The 18,571-nt window shown below is 44.8% G+C and overlaps 1 protein-coding gene across 6 annotated transcripts in view; it reads right to left on the bottom strand.

Annotated features, from left to right (window-relative positions):
- maptb (microtubule-associated protein tau b) overlaps positions 1 to 18,571 on the bottom strand; it is a 709,263-nt gene that overhangs the window by 366,273 nt on the left and 324,419 nt on the right. For all 6 annotated transcript variants that reach the window (XM_085966675.1, XM_085966677.1, XM_085966678.1 and 3 more), the window contains exon 4: positions 7,870 to 7,926. In XM_085966675.1, coding sequence (XP_085822801.1) covers positions 7,870 to 7,926 — 57 coding nt within the window. The remainder of the gene's footprint in view (positions 1 to 7,869; positions 7,927 to 18,571) is intronic.

The following is an 18,571-nucleotide window of genomic DNA, read 5'->3' as shown; positions in this document are numbered from 1 at the left end:
TTAAAAGACAATAATATCCTCCTATTATAACACACTTGCCTGGAGTTGCTGCAAGTTCATTGGGTGGGGGAGGGGAGCTGGTGGATCAATTCCTGCCTGATTGTCCTCCCGACTGGCCAGGTTACCAGGGTAACAGGAACATCGGTCCTGGGGGGCGGGGGTGGGGGGTGCTTCCGTTAGGCAGGGTTTCCAATCCTGCTCTGTGATAGGGTACATTGCCTGCACAGCGACTGTGTATCTGGAACCTCTGTGGAGCCTCACTTGTTAAATGAACCCTAGGGTCTCCACTTCTGTTTAACACAAGCACAGAGTTCTACCTGACAGGAAGAATATCTTGGTGAATGTCAGGAATGAGACGTACGGTCAGACAGAGTGAAATCAATTGGAAACTGCTTTAAACACCAGGAGCTGGGTTTAATAAAGAGGGCCCACCACTATCTTCTCATGGGATGGGCAATAAATGCCAGCCTTGCCGGCAGCGCCCACATCACAAGAATAAGTAGATATCTTTCTTAGTTAGATATACTGAAACCAAAGTGATTGAGTCTCACTCAAAGGCCTTGAATCCCCAAATCGTAGCAGTGCCGATGATGTGATAAGTTATTTTTATGCAGTGTTTACAGGAATTAAAATGGTGCTGAGTGTATTTTGGAGGCTGAGTCCTCGGAGTGAGTAACATGATAAATGATTGGATCACCTGCACCTGATGAGCTGCACAGAGGTCACAGTGTGATCCTGCCCCAAAGCCTTTACAACTGATTTAATTGCTTTCCCCCTCGCTCTCTCCCATCTCTCTCTCTCCCTCTCTGCCTCTCACTGTCTCTCTCGCTCGCTGTCTTTTTCTGCTCTTTCTTTCTGCCACTCTGTTTCTTTCTCTCTCTCTTTGTATCTTCTCTCTCTCCCTATCTCTCCTTCTTTCTGTCTATATCTATCTGTATCTGTTTCTCTCTCCCTCTACCTCTGTCTCTCCTCTGCCTCCCTCCTCTCTTTTGTCCATCCCTCCTCTCTGTCTCATTCTCTGTCTCTCTTGTCTTTCTCCTTCTTTCACTCTCCTATCTCTCTTCCTTCTCTCACTCTGTCTGTCCTTTTTCTTTCTGTCTGTTTAGCGCTCTCTCTCTCTCTCTCTCTCTCTGTCTTTCACTCTCCTTCCTCCCTAACGTTTAACAGGAGCACTGGGTTAAGAGTGACTTTGGTTTTATAGAGTCCTTGACCCATCAGCGCCCTTATGTGCTGTGAGCTTCATTCACTTTGGTTAAAGGTACCTCACTCAGAACATTAATCCATGCATGATGTGTGTGTTGAGAGGGTTTGTGACCTGTCTCATTCTCTGATAATAAATCTGGCTCCTAAAAGGTCTCCTGTGTTACAGGCTGTGGTGTGGAGGTGGGCGGGGGAAGGGAGGGAGCAAAACCATTCAATAATATCACAGGCCTGCTACACAGCTGGCTCGACGGGCCAACTTTCCTTTGCTTGGGCCTGGGAAGCGCTTGTTCCCTGGGAGCAAACCTAGGGAAAAATGAGTGGGAAAATCCCTGGGACCTTCCAGGAATCTGCCAGGCCTGCGGAGCCCTTGTGCCTGTAAGGACGGTAATATGTGGAAACATGGTTGGTGTGATGTCATCACATGTCCTGTCACATTTCCCTGGTCTCAGCTCAGTGGAGGCTCAAATACAGGGTGGGGTCGCCAACTCTGGTTGGACGCATTCATGGAGGTTTTATCACAAGATCTCCCCCTCCAACCGTCCTGTATAATCAAACAGACTTTTTTCCCCATTTCCAATATTTCTATAACTAATAAATGAAAGTGTTCAAACAAAATTTAAAAAACCCAATTTTTTTTAATGTCCCTATGACCTTAAAATAATCTGAAGCAGTATATTTATAAATGTGGCCTACCAAGGGCTTCTTAAAATAAAAATGAAGGAATTGGTGCAATAGATGAACATACCAGCTTCCAGCAGCGTGATTCACAGATCAGGCTCTTAAAGTGCAAGGTCTCGGTTACCATGGTGCTATGCTAACTGCATGCTGGGTAAGGCGAGCTGACTGGAGGCTGAATTTCAAAATGTCAACCTGAGCAGTCCAGTGTAGTGTATGTAACTGTTCTACCTTTAAGGGAACTATTGTATGTAACCGTCCACCTTTAAGAGAACTATTTTAGGTGTGGCACTACTTTATCTTGGCTGCTGTATACTGTAATACCGACGGTGACCACACCGGTATATAAGTGCTGTGTCAGGATTTATTGGGCAGATTCGCCCTGACCTTCGAATAGTAAAGTCCTGTTAAAGTTACTCTTGTAGTCTGTGTATTAATTCGCCATAATACCTACAGACTTTACAGTGGCGACGAGTTCGATCTTACCCTGCGGCAACAATACTTCCGAAGCAGTTAACGAGCGTCGAGAAGAGGCACCCGCCCTCGTCGTTCTGCTGAGAGAAAACTCGAGTCTGCAGAGCAAGGAAGAAGGAAGAATTCAGACACGAAGCCTTCCATCAGCAACAGGCACTGATTGTCCCTTCTGCCACGGTGGTGAGTGAGCCGATCAGCACGAGAAGCAAGTCGGCCACGGTGACTGTGAGTAAAGGGAAAATAAATAAAAAAATAAACGGAGGATAAGGGCGGTGAACTCGACCACGGTCGGGGGAAAGGAGCCGGACAGAAGTCGGGCCCAGAGGCGCTGAGACTGGGGCAGCGTGGAGCACGGAAGCCGCGGTACAAGCGGGCTGGGAGACGCAACGGTGTCGTGAGACAGCTAGACCGCGACCGGCGAAAAAGGCCGGGCAGCTACCGAGGCCACGAGGCGCTGCGACCGGGATCGTAAGGCGCGGGAAGATATAAAAATAAATAAATCGCGGAGAACTCAGCTGCAGCCGGGGAGGAAAGCACCGGACTGCGAGAGGGCTGGGAGGCGCGAGTGGAGTGAAAAAGGCCGGGCAGCGACCGAGGCCACGAAGCGCTGCGACCGGGATCGTAAGGCGCGGGAAGATATAAAAATAAATAAATCGCGGAGAACTCAGCCGCAGCCGGGGAGGAAAGCACCGGACTGCGAGAGGGCTGGGAGGCGCGATTGGAAGCCGCTGAGGGAGAGACAGAGCCGAGCGAGCGGGAGAGACAGAGCCCGAGCGAGGGAGACTGAGCGAGATCCAGCCCAGCGGCTGAAACTGTTCGCCGTCAACGGGTTGTACCCAGCGCCGGTTGCCCTGCCGAGAAAAGGGAACAAGGAACGCACTGAAGCCGACGCGCAGGCTGCGAACCCCGAAAGCCAGCGGTCGTCGCCCGAGGGAAAAGCTTACCCCTCCCGCCAGGGGAAGAAACGCGGGAAGCCGCCAGTAGGCGGGGAAGAAGACAAGCGCGGGAAACCGCCATTTTGGAAAAAAAAAGTTAAAGAAATATTTCGTTGTTGTTTCTCAGGAAGAGTGTGAAGATGCCTAAGCGTAGTAACATCAACGGTTTCGATTCCGATGTGGAAGATTGGGCCACGTATGTAGAACGCATCGAGATATATTGTAAGGTCAATAAGATAGCAAATTATGACAAAGCTCTAACCTTACTAAACTCAATGGGTGCGAAGACATACGGGTTATTGAAGCATCTTCTATCACCAGCTAAACCGGCGGATCAGTCTTTCGCTAATATTGTTGCTGTCCTGAAGGATCATTTTAACCCCGCACCGCTGATGTTAGCGGAACGATCTAAATTTTACGTGCGAATGCAACGAAAAGAGGAAAGCAACGCGGAGTACCTGGTTGAACTGCGTAGGCTAGCAAAATACTGTCAGTTTGGGGTAAATCTGACACAGGCACTGAGAGACAAGTTCGTGTGCGGGATGTCGAAGGAAGGAACACAAAAACGACTGCTCGAAGAGAACGATCTTACACTTGATAAGGCTGTCCTTATTGCAGCATCGCACGAAGCCGCAGCGAGAGGCACGGTGGAAATGCAGCGGAAGACAGCGGTACTCAGTGTGGATCAAATGACTTCGGGTACAACGAAATGTTATCGTTGTGGGAAGACAACACACGACCAGAACCAATGCTGGTTTAAAAACCAGGAATGTAGAAAATGTGGCAAGCTTGGTCACATAGCTAAGGTATGCCGGTCAGGAAAGAAGACCAGCAATATTAAGTCACCGCAGAAGAAGTACAGAAAGGTACATAAGGTGACTGGAAAGAGTCCAGATGAACAGAATTCGGACTCAGACTCCAACAGCAAGGAACTGGGTAGTCTGAGGATTCACAATGTGAGTAAAGAAGCTGACCGACAAACTATCTGGGTCACACTACAGATTGCAGAACATGCAAGCCCAAAATTTTTCAAAGCCAGATCGGTACCTTACGCAATACGACCTGCTGTGGAGGCAGAACTGGAAGAGCTTGAACGTTCAGGGGTACTGTCTAAGGTGGACTGGAGTGAGTGGGCCACGCCCATTGTTCCCGTCATGAAGTCTTCATCAAGTAACAAGCCAGGGGGACCGGGAAAGGTCCGCATCTGCGGAGACTTCAAGATCACAGTTAATCCGCTGCTTCACACGGTACAATACCCGCTTCCGCGGATTGAGGATATCTTTGCTTCATTGTCTGGTGGGAAACACTTCACCAAGATAGACCTGGCACAAGCATACTTACAAATGGAAGTCGAGGAAGAGTCGCGCCAGTATCTCACAATCAACACGCACAGAGGCTTGTATCGTTATAATAGACTGGTTTTTGGAGTAGCTTCGGCTCCAGCAATTTGGCAGAGGGCCATGGAGCAGGTCTTACAGGGTATTCCAAGCACTCAGTGTTACTTGGACGATATCCTGATTACAGGAGAGGACGAGGAGGAACACCTCGCAAATTTGAAACTGGTGCTCACCAGGTTGAAGGAATATGGCCTTCGAGTTAATCGCCAGAAATGTGAGTTCTTCCAGAAACGGATCTCGTACTGCGGTCATGTCATTGACCAAGAGGGGCTGCACAAGTCACCTGACAAGATAGAAGCTGTCGTGAAGGCCCCCGCTCCGGAAAATGTATCACAGTTGAGATCGTTTCTGGGGTTGATTAATTATTACCACAAGTTCCTGCCAAATCTATCCACGGTGCTGCATCCGCTGAATGCTCTGTTGCGGAAAGAAGTACCATGGAAGTGGAGCGAGGACTGTAAAAAGGCCTTTCGCAGAAGCAAGGCATTGATTACCTCTGAGGAAGTGTTGGCTCATTTCAACCCAACGTTACCTCTTCGTCTAGCTTGTGATGCTTCCCCTTATGGAATTGGAGCAGTACTTTCACACAAGTTACCAAATGGCTCGGAAAGGCCAGTCGCATTTGCGTCCCGATCATTGACCTCCGCTGAGAGAAATTATGCTCAGATAGATAGGGAGGCCCTCAGCCTTGTGTGGGGAGTAAAGAAATTCAATCATTACCTGCAGGGCAAGAAGTTCACATTACTGACAGACCACCAGCCGTTGGTGTCCATATTCAACCCTAACAAGGCCGTTTCCACTATGACAGCGCAAAGGCTACAGAGGTGGTCCGTGTTACTTGGGGCACACCAATATGACATCGAATACAAAAGGTCCAAACAGCATGGAAATGCTGATGGGTTATCACGCCTACCGTTGCCAGTAGTAGAAGAGGCGGCTACAGTGGACCCGGTAGAGATGTTCCACTCATCCATAGTGGAATGTCTACCAGTAACAAATTCGATGATCGAAAATGAAACAAGAAATGACCCGACTCTCTCACGAGTCTACGATTTAACAGTGGAGGGATGGCCAGCACATGGCGAACCAACGCTGCCCGCATTTTCGCAAAGAAAAGAACAGCTGTCAGTGTGCCGAGGAACCTTGATGTGTGGATCTAGAGTGGTGATTCCACCCAAACTTCAGCATAAGGTGCTAAAGGAGCTTCACGAGGGGCATCTGGGTGGAGTGAAAATGAAGAACCTAGCAAGAGCGTTTGTGTGGTCGCCAGGTATTGATGGAGATATCGAAGAAATAACCAAGAGCTGTCTAGGATGCCAGAAGGTCCAAAACGCGCCACCACAAGCTCCTCTGCATCCATGGGAGTGGCCCTCATCTCCTTGGCAAAGGGTACACGTCGACTTTGCTGGTCCATTTATGGACTCAATGTTTCTAATCGCGGTGGATGCACACTCCAAGTGGCCGGAGGTAATAAAGATGTCCTCCACCACCACGGAAAAAACCATCACAGTATTAAGGACCATATTTGCCAGGAATGGGCTGCCGGAACAGATCTGTTCTGATAATGGACCGCAATTTGTGTCCGAAGAATTCAGGAAGTTCTTAAAAAGGAATGGGGTCAAGCACTACACGTCAGCCCCATACCATCCCGCCACCAATGGATTAGCTGAAAGGTTTGTCCAGACCTTCAAGAAGGCCATAAAGGCCATGGGTAATGAAGACATCAACCTACAACATAAGGTAGATAACTTCTTGTTGGCGTACAGGAATGCAACACATGCGGTCACAAACCAAACTCCCGCCATGATGTTTTTCAACAGAAGACTAAGATGCCGGCTGGATTTGATTAAGCCAAACGTCAGAAGGGACGTAGAGAACCGACAATTTCAGGGCATGAATGAAAGGCCAACTAGATCCTTTCAGATAGGTCAACAAGTTTTGGCCCGGGACTACCGTACCGAGAAATGGCAGCCTGGAACTATTGGGAAAAGGCTAGGGCCGCTGATGTATACCGTGGACATTGGTGACAGCATAATAAGGCGCCATGTTGACCAGATCATAGGGTCATCCACAAAGGACCAACCTACTCCACAACCTTACACGGCTAATGTTGAAGCAGAGATACCCAGAGCACCTACCTCCGATCTGGTAATACTGGAATCAGATGAACCTGACACTGTCCTTCAAGCCGAATCGACCTTGCCAGAAGAACCTACTACCCCGCCGAAAACTACTACACCACCGAGGCATTATCCGGACAGAGTCAGGAAGCCTCCAGAGAGACTGAATCTGTGAACTGTTTTGCATAAGTTGTATATATGTTACGATGTTATGTTAATGGGGAATAAGTATGTTGTAAGCTAAAAAGGGAGGATTGTAGTGTATGTAACTGTTCTACCTTTAAGGGAACTATTGTATGTAACCGTCCACCTTTAAGAGAACTATTTTAGGTGTGGCACTACTTTATCTTGGCTGCTGTATACTGTAATACCGACGGTGACCACACCGGTATATAAGTGCTGTGTCAGGATTTATTGGGCAGATTCGCTCTGACCTTCGAATAGTAAAGTCCTGTTAAAGTTACTCTTGTAGTCTGTGTATTAATTCGCCATAATACCTACAGACTTTACATCCAGGAAGGGTAGCCAATACTAACGGTTAGTAACAGGGCTGAGGCTAGTTAGCTACAGGCAACCATTTTAGTTCTACTTGTGGTTTAAAAACTGTTCTTGCCGCAGACATTTACAGAGGATTAACCCCTGCAAATGGTCTCCATCTCTGGTTAGACATATTCCCGGATGTGTCATCACATGATCTCCTGCCTCCGACCACCCCGCCCCAACGCTCCCACCATTGGTCGCCCAACACGTCCATCCTCGTGGTGCCCCGCCTTTCCACGGCCAATGCATTTTCAAAAGAACGGGCAATGCAGCTCCAAGATATCCACCGCTCCTGCTTTGACTTCAATGGAGGGGCAAATAATGAGCGCTCAATCTGCTCACGCCCGTTTTACACCCCGCCCCCCCCCCAAAAGCTGAATTTCTCCCTCATTTTTCAATCAGTCTGAGAGTATCAGATTGGTCCGGTCTTTCTATCGCTGAACCTCTGACTCATTAGATTGCTGGCCATTGACAACAGACAATCGAGGGCGCCCATTTGGGAGCAGAGGTTGAGAGAGGTCTTACCTGTGGGGGCCTCGTGTGAAGAGTCAAAGGGCGTTGCAGTAAGACCGGACGGATCCACTGATGTACAAATTCAGTAGTGAGGCGCAGTTCCGAACAGCCACATGTGGAAATATTTTAGAGAATGAAACATCAATGAGAAATTGATCACTGACACAGCAAATAACATAAACTGAGAGAAAAAAAGAAGATAGAGGGGACAAACTGGGGAACAGTGGGGTACAGAGGGTTCAAAGTGTATCAGACCAGTATGTTGCTGATTTAGGGAAGTATCGGACGTGTATCAGAGCCGATGTTGGGGAATATTAGACTTGTATCAGTGCTGATGTTGGAGGATATTAGATTTGTATCAGTGCTGATGCTGGACAACATTGGACCTGTATCAGTGCTGATGTTGGAGAATATTGGACTTGTATCAGTGATGATGTTGGGGAATATTAGACCTGTATCAGCGCTGATCTTGGAGAATATTGGACCTGTATCAGTGCTGATGTTGGGTAATATTAGACCTGTATCAGTGGTGATGTTGGAGATTATTGGACATGTATCAGTGCTGATGTTGAAGAATATTAGACCTGTATCAGTGCTGATGTTGGAGAATATTAGACCTGTATCATTACTGAAGTTGGAGAATATTAGACCTGTTTCAGTGCTGATGTTGGACAATATCGGACCTGTATCAGTGCTGATGTTGCGGAATATTGTACGTTTATCGGTGCTGATGTTGGAGATTATTAGACCTGTATCAGTGCAGATTTGGGGGATATTAGACCTGTATCAGTGCTGATGTTGGAGAATATTAGACCTGTATCAGTGCCGATGTTGGAGAATATTAGACCTGTATCAGTGCTGAAGCTGGAGAATTTTAGATCTGTATCAGTGCTGATGTTCGGGAATATTTGACCTGTATCAGTGCTGATGTTGGGGAATATTAGACCTGTATCAGTGCTGATGTTGGGGAATATTGCACCTGTATCAGTGCTGATGTTGCAGAATATTAGACCTGTATCAGTGCTGATGTTGGCAAATATTAGACCTGTATCAGTGCTGATGTGGGGGAATATTGGACCTGTATCAGTGCTGATGTTGGGGAATATTAGACCTGTATCAGTGCTGATGTTGGGGAATATTGGACCTGTATCAGTGCTGATGTTGGGGAATATTAGACCTGTATCAGTGCTGATGTGGGGGAATATTGGACCTGTATCAGTGCTGATGTTGGGGAATATTAGACCTGTATTAGTGCTGATGTTTTTGAATATTAGACCTGTATCAGTGCTGATGTTGGAGAATATTAGACCTGTATCAGTGCTGATGTTGGAGATTATTAGACCTGTATCAGTGCTGATGTTGGGGAATATTGGACCTGTATCAGTGCTGATGTTGGGGAATATTAGATCTGTATCAGAGCTGATGTTGGGCAATATTGGCCCTGTATCAGTGCTGATGTTGGAGAATATGAGACCTATATCAGTGCTGATGTTGGGGAATATTCGACCTGTATCAGAGCCGATGTTCGGGAATATTAGACTTATATCAGTGCTGATGTTGGAGAGTATTAGACCTGTATCGGTGCTGATGTTGGGGAGTAATAGACCTGTATCAGTGCTGATGTTGGATAATATTAGACCAGTATCAGTGCTGATGTTGGGGAATATTAGACCTGTATCAGGGTTGATGTTGGGGAATATTAGACGTGTAACAGTGCTGATGTTGGAGAATATTAGACCTGTATCAGTGCTGATCTTGGAGAATATTGGACCTGTAACAGTGCTGATGTTTTTGAATATTTGACCTGTATCAGTGTTGATGTTGGAGAATATTAGACCTGTATCAGTGCTGATGTTGGAGAATATTAGACCTGTATCAGTGCTGATGTTGGAGATTATTAGACCTGTATCAGTGCTGATGTTGGGGAATATTAGACCTGTATCAGTGCTGATGTCGGCAAATATTAGACCTGTATCAGTGGTGATGTTGGAGAATATTAGACTTGTATCAGTGCTGATGTTGGAGAATATTAGATCTGTATCAGTGCTGATGTTGGTCAATATTGGACCTGTATCAGTACTGATTTTGGAGACTATTAGACCTGTATCAGTGCTGATTTTGGAGACTATGAGACATGTATCAGTGCTGATGTTGGAGAATATTAGACCTTTATCAGTGCTGATGCTGGAGCATATTAGACCTGTATCAGTGCAGATGTTGGTGAATATTGGACCTATATCAGTGCTGATGTTGGGGAATATTGGACCTGTATCAGTGCTGATGTTGGGGAATATTGGACCTGTATCAGTGCTGATGTTGGGGAATATTAGATCTGTATCATTGCTGATGTTCGGGAATATTTGACCTGCATCAGTGATGATGTTGGAGAATATTAGACCTATATCCGTGCTGATGTTGGGGAATATTAGACCTGTATCAGGGCTGATGTTGGGGAATATTCGACCTGTATCAGAGCCGATGTTCGGGAATAATTCACATCTATAAGTGGTGATGTTGGCGATTCTTAGACCTGTATCAGTGCTGATGTTGGGGAATATTAGACCTGTATCAGTGCTGATGTTGGGGAATAATAGACCTGTATCAGTGCTGATGTTGGGGAATAATAGACCTGTATCCGTGCTGATGTTGGAGAATATTAGACCAGTATCAGTGCTGATGTTGGAGAATATTAGACCTGTATCAGTGCTGATGTTGGAGAACATTAGACCTGTATCAGTGCTGATGTTGGAGAATATTGGACCAGTATCAGTGCTGATGTTGGAGAATATTAGACCTGTATCAGTGCTGATGTTGGAGAATATTAGATCTGTATCAGTGCTGATGTTGGTCAATATTGGACCTGTATCAGTACTGATTTTGGAGACTATTAGACCTGTATCAGTGCTGATTTTGGAGACTATGAGACATGTATCAGTGCTGATGTTGGAGAATATTAGACCTTTATCAGTGCTGATGCTGGAGCATATTAGACCTGTATCAGTGCAGATGTTGGTGAATATTGGACCTATATCAGTGCTGATGTTGGGGAATATTGGACCTGTATCAGTGCTGATGTTGGGGAATATTGGACCTGTATCAGTGCTGATGTTGGGGAATATTAGATCTGTATCATTGCTGATGTTCGGGAATATTTGACCTGCATCAGTGATGATGTTGGAGAATATTAGACCTATATCCGTGCTGATGTTGGGGAATATTAGACCTGTATCAGGGCTGATGTTGGGGAATATTCGACCTGTATCAGAGCCGATGTTCGGGAATAATTCACATCTATAAGTGGTGATGTTGGCGATTCTTAGACCTGTATCAGTGCTGATGTTGGGGAATATTAGACCTGTATCAGTGCTGATGTTGGGGAATAATAGACCTGTATCAGTGCTGATGTTGGGGAATAATAGACCTGTATCCGTGCTGATGTTGGAGAATATTAGACCAGTATCAGTGCTGATGTTGGAGAATATTAGACCTGTATCAGTGCTGATGTTGGAGAACATTAGACCTGTATCAGTGCTGATGTTGGAGAATATTGGACCAGTATCAGTGCTGATGTTGGAGAATATTAGACCTGTATCAGTGCTGATGTTGGGGAATATTAGACCTGTATCAGTGCTGATGTTGGAAAATATTTGACCTGTATCAGTGCTGATGTTGGAGAATATTAGACCTGTATCTGGGTTGATGTTGGGGAATATTAGACTTGTAACAGTGCTGATGTTGGAGAATATTAGACCTGTATCAGTGCTGATTTGGGGAGTATTAGACCTGTATCAGTGCTGATCTTGGAGAATATTAGACCTGTATCAGTGCTGATGCTGGGGAATTTTAGACATGTAGCAATGTTGATGTTGGGGAATATTAAGAACACAAGAACATAAGAAATAGGAGCAGAAGTAGGCCAGTCGGCCCCTCGAGCCTGCTCCGCCATTCAATATGATCATGGCTGATCTGATCCTAACCGCCAATCCAGTATCGCAGAACCATCTCCTGAATTTAACAGAAGTAGACACACGAAATAGGAGCAGGATCAGGCTACACGGCCCCTGGGGCCGCTCCGCTACCCACAGGGCCATGACCGATCCGAACCTAGACTCATGTCCAAATTCCTGCCCGCTCCCCATAACCCTTAATTCCCTTTACTTCTCGGAAACTGCCTATTTCTGTTTTAAATTTATGCAATGATGTAGCTTCTACAGCTTTTTGGGGCAGCATATTCCATGGACCTACCACCCTCTGAGTGAAGTAGTTCCTCCTCATCTCAGTTTTGAAAGAGCAGCCCCTTATTCTAAGACTATGCCCCCTAGTTCTAGTTTCACCCATCATCGGGAACATCCTCCCCGCATCCACCTGATCCAACCCCTTCACAATCTTATATGTTTCAATAAGCTCGCCTCTCATTCTTCTGAACTCCAATGAGTAGAGTCCCAATCTACTCAACCTCTCCTCATATGTCCATCCCCTCATCCCTGGGATTAACCGAGTGAACCTTCTTTGTACTGACTCGAGAGCAAGTATGCCCTTTCTTAAGTATGGACACCAAAACTGTACGCAGTATTCCAGGTGCGGTCTCACCAATACCTTGTACAACTGAAGCAATACCTCCCTATTTTTATATTCTATCCCCCTAGCAATGAAAGCCAACATTCCATTGGCCTTCTTAATCACTTGCTGCACCTGCATACTAACCTTTTGAGTTTCGTGCACCAGGACCCCCAGATCCCTTTGTACTTCAGTACTTTCCAGTTTCTTGCCGTTAAGATAATAACTTGCTCTACGATTTTTCCTGCCAAAGTGCATAAACTCACACTTTCCAGCATTGTATTCCATCTGCCAAATCTATGCCCACTTACTTAGCCTGTCTATGTCCCCTTGCAGGTTTGTTATGTCCTCCTCACTCACTACTTTCCCTCCCATCTTAGTATCATCTGCAAACTTTGATATGTTACACTCGGTCCCCTCCTCCAAATCGTTAATATAGATTGTAAAGAGTTGGGGACCCAGCACTGACCCCTGCAGAAAACCACTAGTTACTGATTGCCAGTCTGAGAATGAACCATTTATCCCAACTCTCTGCCTTCTGTTAGATAGCCAATCCTCTATCCATGCCAGAATATTACCCCCAATCCCGTGATTTTTTATCTTAAGCAATAATCTTCTGTGTGGCACCTTGTCAAATGCCTTTTGGAAGTCTAAATACACTACGTCCACTGGTTCCCCTTTATCCACCCTATATGTTACTTCCTCAATGAACTCCAGCAAATTTGTCAAACATGACTTCCCCTTCATAAAACCATGCTGACTTTGTCCTAATAAATTATGATTATCCAAATGTCCTGTTACTGTCTCCTTAATAATGGACTCCAAAATTTTACCGACCACAAATGTTAGGCTAACCGGTCTATAGTTTCCAGCCTTCTGTCGACTGCCCTTTTTAAATAAGGGTGTTACATTAGCAGTTTTCCAGTCTGCCGAGAACTTAGCCGAGTCCAGGGAGTTTTGGAAAATTATTACCAATGCATCCACAATCCCTACCACCACCTAGACCTGTATCAGTGCTGATGTTGAAGATTATTGGACCTGTATCATTGCTGATGTTCGAGAATATTAGACGTGTATCAGTGCTGATGTTGGGGAATATTGTACGTGTATCAGTGCTGAAGTTGGAGAATATTAGACCTGTATCAGTGCTGATGCTGGAGATATTAGACCTGTAACAGTGCTGATTTTGGAGAATATTAGACGTGTATCAGTGCTGATGTTGGAGAATATTAGACCAGTATCAGTGCTGATCATGGAGAATATTGGACCTGTATCAGTGCTGATGTTGGAGTATATTAACCCTGTATCAGTTCTGATGTTGGGGAATATTAGACCTGTATCAGTGCTGATGTTGGGGAATATTGGACCTGTCTCAGGGCTGATGTTGGGGAATATAAGACCTGTATCAGTGCTGATGTTGGTGCATATTGGACCTGTATCAGTGCTGATGTTGGAGCATATTGGACCTGTATCAATGCTGATGTTGGAGAATATTAGACCTGTACCAGTGCTGATGTTGGAGAATATTAGACCTGTATCAGTGCTGATGTTGGAGAATATTAGACCTGTATCTGTACTGATCTTGGAGAATATTGGACCTGTAACAATGCTGATGTTGGGGAATATTAGACCCTTATCAGTGCTGATGTTGGGGAATATTATACATGTATCAATGCTGATGTTGGAGAATATTAGACCTGTATCAGTGCTGATGTTGGAGAATATTAGACCTGTATCAGTGCTGATGTTTTTGAATATTGGACCTGTATCAGTTCTGATGTTCGGGAATATTAGACCTGTATCAGTGTTGATGATGGTGCATAATGGACCTGTATCAGTGCTGATGTTGGAGAATATTAGACCTGTATCAGTGCTGATGTTGGAGAACATTGGATCTGTATCAGTGCTGATGTTGGAGCATATTAGACCTGTACGAGTGCTGATGTTGGAGAATATTAGACCTGTATCAGTGCTGACGTTGGTGCATATTAGACCTGCATCAGTGCTGATGTTGGTGCATATTGGACCTGTATCAGTGCTGGTGTTGGAGAATATTAGACGTGTATCAGTGCTGACGTTGGAGAATATTAGACCTGTATCAGTGCTGATGTTGGAGAATATTGGATCTGTATCAGTGCTGATGTTGGAGCATATTAGACCTGCACGAGTGCTGATGTAGGAGTATATTAGACCTGTATCAGTGCTGATGTTGGTGCATATTAGACTTGTATCAGTGCTGATGTTGGTGCATATTGGACCTGTATCAGTGCTGGTGTTGGAGAATATTAGACCTGTATCAGTGCTGACGTTGGAGAATATTAGTCCTGTGTCAGTGCTGATGCTGGAGATATTAGACCTGTAACAGTGCTGATTTTGGAGAATATTAGACCTGTATCAGTGCTGATGTTGGAGAATATTAGACCTGTATCAGTGCTGATCATGGAGAATATTGGACATGTATCAGTGCTGATGTTGGAGTATATTAACCCTGTATCAGTTCTGATGTTGGGGAATATTAGACCTGTATCAGTGCTGATGTTGGGGAATATTGGACCTGTCTCAGGGCTGATGTTGGGGAATATAAGACCTGTATCAGTACTGATGTTGCTGCATATTGGACCTGCATCAGTGCTGATGTTGGAGCATATTGGACCTGTATCAATGCTGATGTTGGAGAATATTAGACCTGTACCAGTGCTGATGTTGGAGAATATTAGACCTGTATCAGTGCTGATGTTGGAGAATATTAGACCTGTATCTGTACTGATCTTGGAGAATATTGGACCTGTAACAATGCTGATGTTGGGGAATATTAGACCCTTATCAGTGCTGATGTTGGGGAATATTATACATGTATCAATGCTGATGTTGGAGAATATTAGACCTGTATCAGTGCTGATGTTGGAGAATATTAGACCTGTATCAGTGGTGATGTTTTTGAATATTAGACCTGTATCAGTGCTGATGTTGGTGCATAACGGACCTGTATCAGTGCTGATGTTGGAGAATATTAGACCTGTACGAGTGCTGATGTTGGAGAATATTAGACCTGTATCAGTGCTGACGTTGGTGCATATTAGACCTGTATCAGTGCTGATGTTGGTGCATATTGGACCTGTATCAGTGCTGGTGTTGGAGAATATTAGACCTGTATCAGTGCTGACGTTGGAGAATATTAGACCTGTATCAGTGCTGATGTTGGAGAATATTGGATCTGTATCAGTGCTGATGTTGGAGCATATTAGCCCTGTACGAGTGCTGATGTTGGAGTATATTAGACCTGTATCAGTGCTGATGTTGGTGCATATTAGACCTGTATCAGTGCTGATGTTGGTGCATATTGGACCTGTATCAGTGCTGGTGTTGGAGAATATTAGACCTGTATCAGTGCTGATGTTGGTGCATATTGGACCTGTATCAGTGCTGATGTTCGAGAATATTAGACGTGTATCAGTGCTGATGTTGGGGAATATTGTACGTGTATCAGTGCTGAAGTTGGAGAATATTAGACCTGTATCAGTGCTGATGCTGGAGATATTAGACCTGTAACAGTGCTGATTTTGGAGAATATTAGACGTGTATCAGTGCTGATGTTGGAGAATATTAGACCAGTATCAGTGCTGATCATGGAGAATATTGGACCTGTATCAGTGCTGATGTTGGAGTATATTAACCCTGTATCAGTTCTGATGTTGGGGAATATTAGACCTGTATCAGTGCTGATGTTGGGGAATATTGGACCTGTCTCAGGGCTGATGTTGGGGAATATAAGACCTGTATCAGTGCTGATGTTGGTGCATATTGGACCTGTATCAGTGCTGATGTTGGAGCATATTGGACCTGTATCAATGCTGATGTTGGAGAATATTAGACCTGTACCAGTGCTGATGTTGGAGAATATTAGACCTGTATCAGTGCTGATGTTGGAGAATATTAGATCTGTATCTGTACTGATCTTGGAGAATATTGGACCTGTAACAATGCTGATGTTGGGGAATATTAGACCTGTATCAGTGCTGATGTTGGGGAATATTATACATGTATCAATGCTGATGTTGGAGAATATTAGACCTGTATCAGTGCTGATGTTGGAGAATATTAGACCTATATCAGTGCTGATGTTTTTGAATATTGGACCTGTATCAGTTCTGATGTTCGGGAATATTAGACCTGTATCAGTGTTGATGATGGTGCATAATGGACCTGTATCAGTGCTGATGTTGGAGAATATCAGACCTGTATCAGTGCTGATGTTGGAGAACATTGGATCTGTATCAGTGCTGATGTTGGAGCATATTAGACCTGTACGAGTGCTGATGTTGGAGAATATTAGACCTGTATCAGTGCTGACGTTGGTGCATATTAGACCTGCATCAGTGCTGATGTTGGTGCATATTGGACCTGTATCAGTGCTGGTGTTGGAGAATATTAGACGTGTATCAGTGCTGAAGTTGGAGAATATTAGACCTGTATCAGTGCTGATGTTGGAGAATATTGGATCTGTATCAGTGCTGATGTTGGAGCATATTAGACCTGCACGAGTGCTGATGTAGGAGTATATTAGACCTGTATCAGTGCTGATGTTGGTGCATATTAGACCTGTATCAGTGCTGATGTTGGTGCATATTGGACCTGTATCAGTGCTGGTGTTGGAGAATATTAGACCTGTATCAGTGCTGACGTTGGAGAATATTAGTCCTGTGTCAGTGCTGATGCTGGAGATATTAGACCTGTAACAGTGCTGATTTTGGAGAATATTAGACCTGTATCAGTGCTGATGTTGGAGAATATTAGACCTGTATCAGTGCTGATCATGGAGAATATTGGACCTGTATCAGTGCTGATTTTGGAGTATATTAACCCTGTATCAGTTCTGATGTTGGGGAATATTAGACCTGTATCAGTGCTGATGTTGGGGAATATTGGACCTGTCTCAGGGCTGATGTTGGGGAATATAAGACCTGTATCAGTACTGATGTTGCTGCATATTGGACCTGTATCAGTGCTGATGTTGGAGCATATTGGACCTGTATCAATGCTGATGTTGGAGAATATTAGACCTGTACCAGTGCTGATGTTGGAGAATATTAGACCTGTATCAGCGCTGATGTTGGAGAATATTAGACCTGTATCTGTACTGATCTTGGAGAATATTGGACCTGTAACAATGCTGATGTTGGGGAATATTAGACCTTTATCAGTGCTGATGTTGGGGAATATTATACATGTATCAATGCTGATGTTGGAGAATATTAGACCTGTATCAGTGCTGATGTTGGAGAATATTAGACCTGTATCAGTGCTGATGTTTTTGAATATTGGACCTGTATCAGTTCTGATGTTCGGGAATATTAGACCTGTATCAGTGCTGATGTTGGTGCATAACGGACCTGTATCAGTGCTGATGTTGGAGAATATTAGACCTGTACGAGTGCTGATGTTGGAGAATATTAGACCTGTATCAGTGCTGACGTTGGTGCATATTAGACCTGTATCAGTGCTGATGTTGGTGCATATTGGACCTGTATCAGTGCTGGTGTTGGAGAATATTAGACCTGTATCAGTGCTGACGTTGGAGAATATTAGACCTGTATCAGTGCTGATGTTGGAGAATATTGGATCTGTATCAGTGCTGATGTTGGAGCATATTAGCCCTGTACGAGTGCTGATGTTGGAGTATATTAGACCTGTATCAGTGCTGATGTTGGTGCATATTAGACCTGTATCAGTGCTGATGTTGGTGCATATTGGACCTGTATCAGTGCTGGTGTTGGAGAATATTAGACCTGTATCAGTGCTGATGTTGGTGCATATTGGACCTGTATCAGTGCTGATGTTGGAGAATATTAGACCTGTATCAGTGCTGATGCTGGAGATATTAGACCTGTAACAGTGCTGATTTTGGAGAATATTAGACCTGTATCAGTGCTGGTGTTGGAGAATATTAGACCTGTATCAGTGCTGATCATGGAGAATATTGGACTGTATCAGTGCTGATGTTGGAGTATATTAACCCTCTATCAGTTCTGATGTTGGGGAATATTAGACCTGTATCAGTGCTGATGTTGGGGAATATTGGACCTGTCTCAGGGCTGATGTTGGGGAATATAAGACCTGTATCAGTGCTGATGTTGGAGCATATTGGACCTGTATCAAT

This window comes from Somniosus microcephalus, chromosome 24 (genome assembly GCF_052327205.1).
Source record: "Somniosus microcephalus isolate GS21.2 chromosome 24, FLI_Smic_1.0, whole genome shotgun sequence".
NCBI classification, from domain to species: domain Eukaryota; kingdom Metazoa; phylum Chordata; class Chondrichthyes; order Squaliformes; family Somniosidae; genus Somniosus; species Somniosus microcephalus.
Note: the sequence above shows the minus strand (reverse complement) of the source record. Positions and strands in the feature narration are given on the sequence as shown.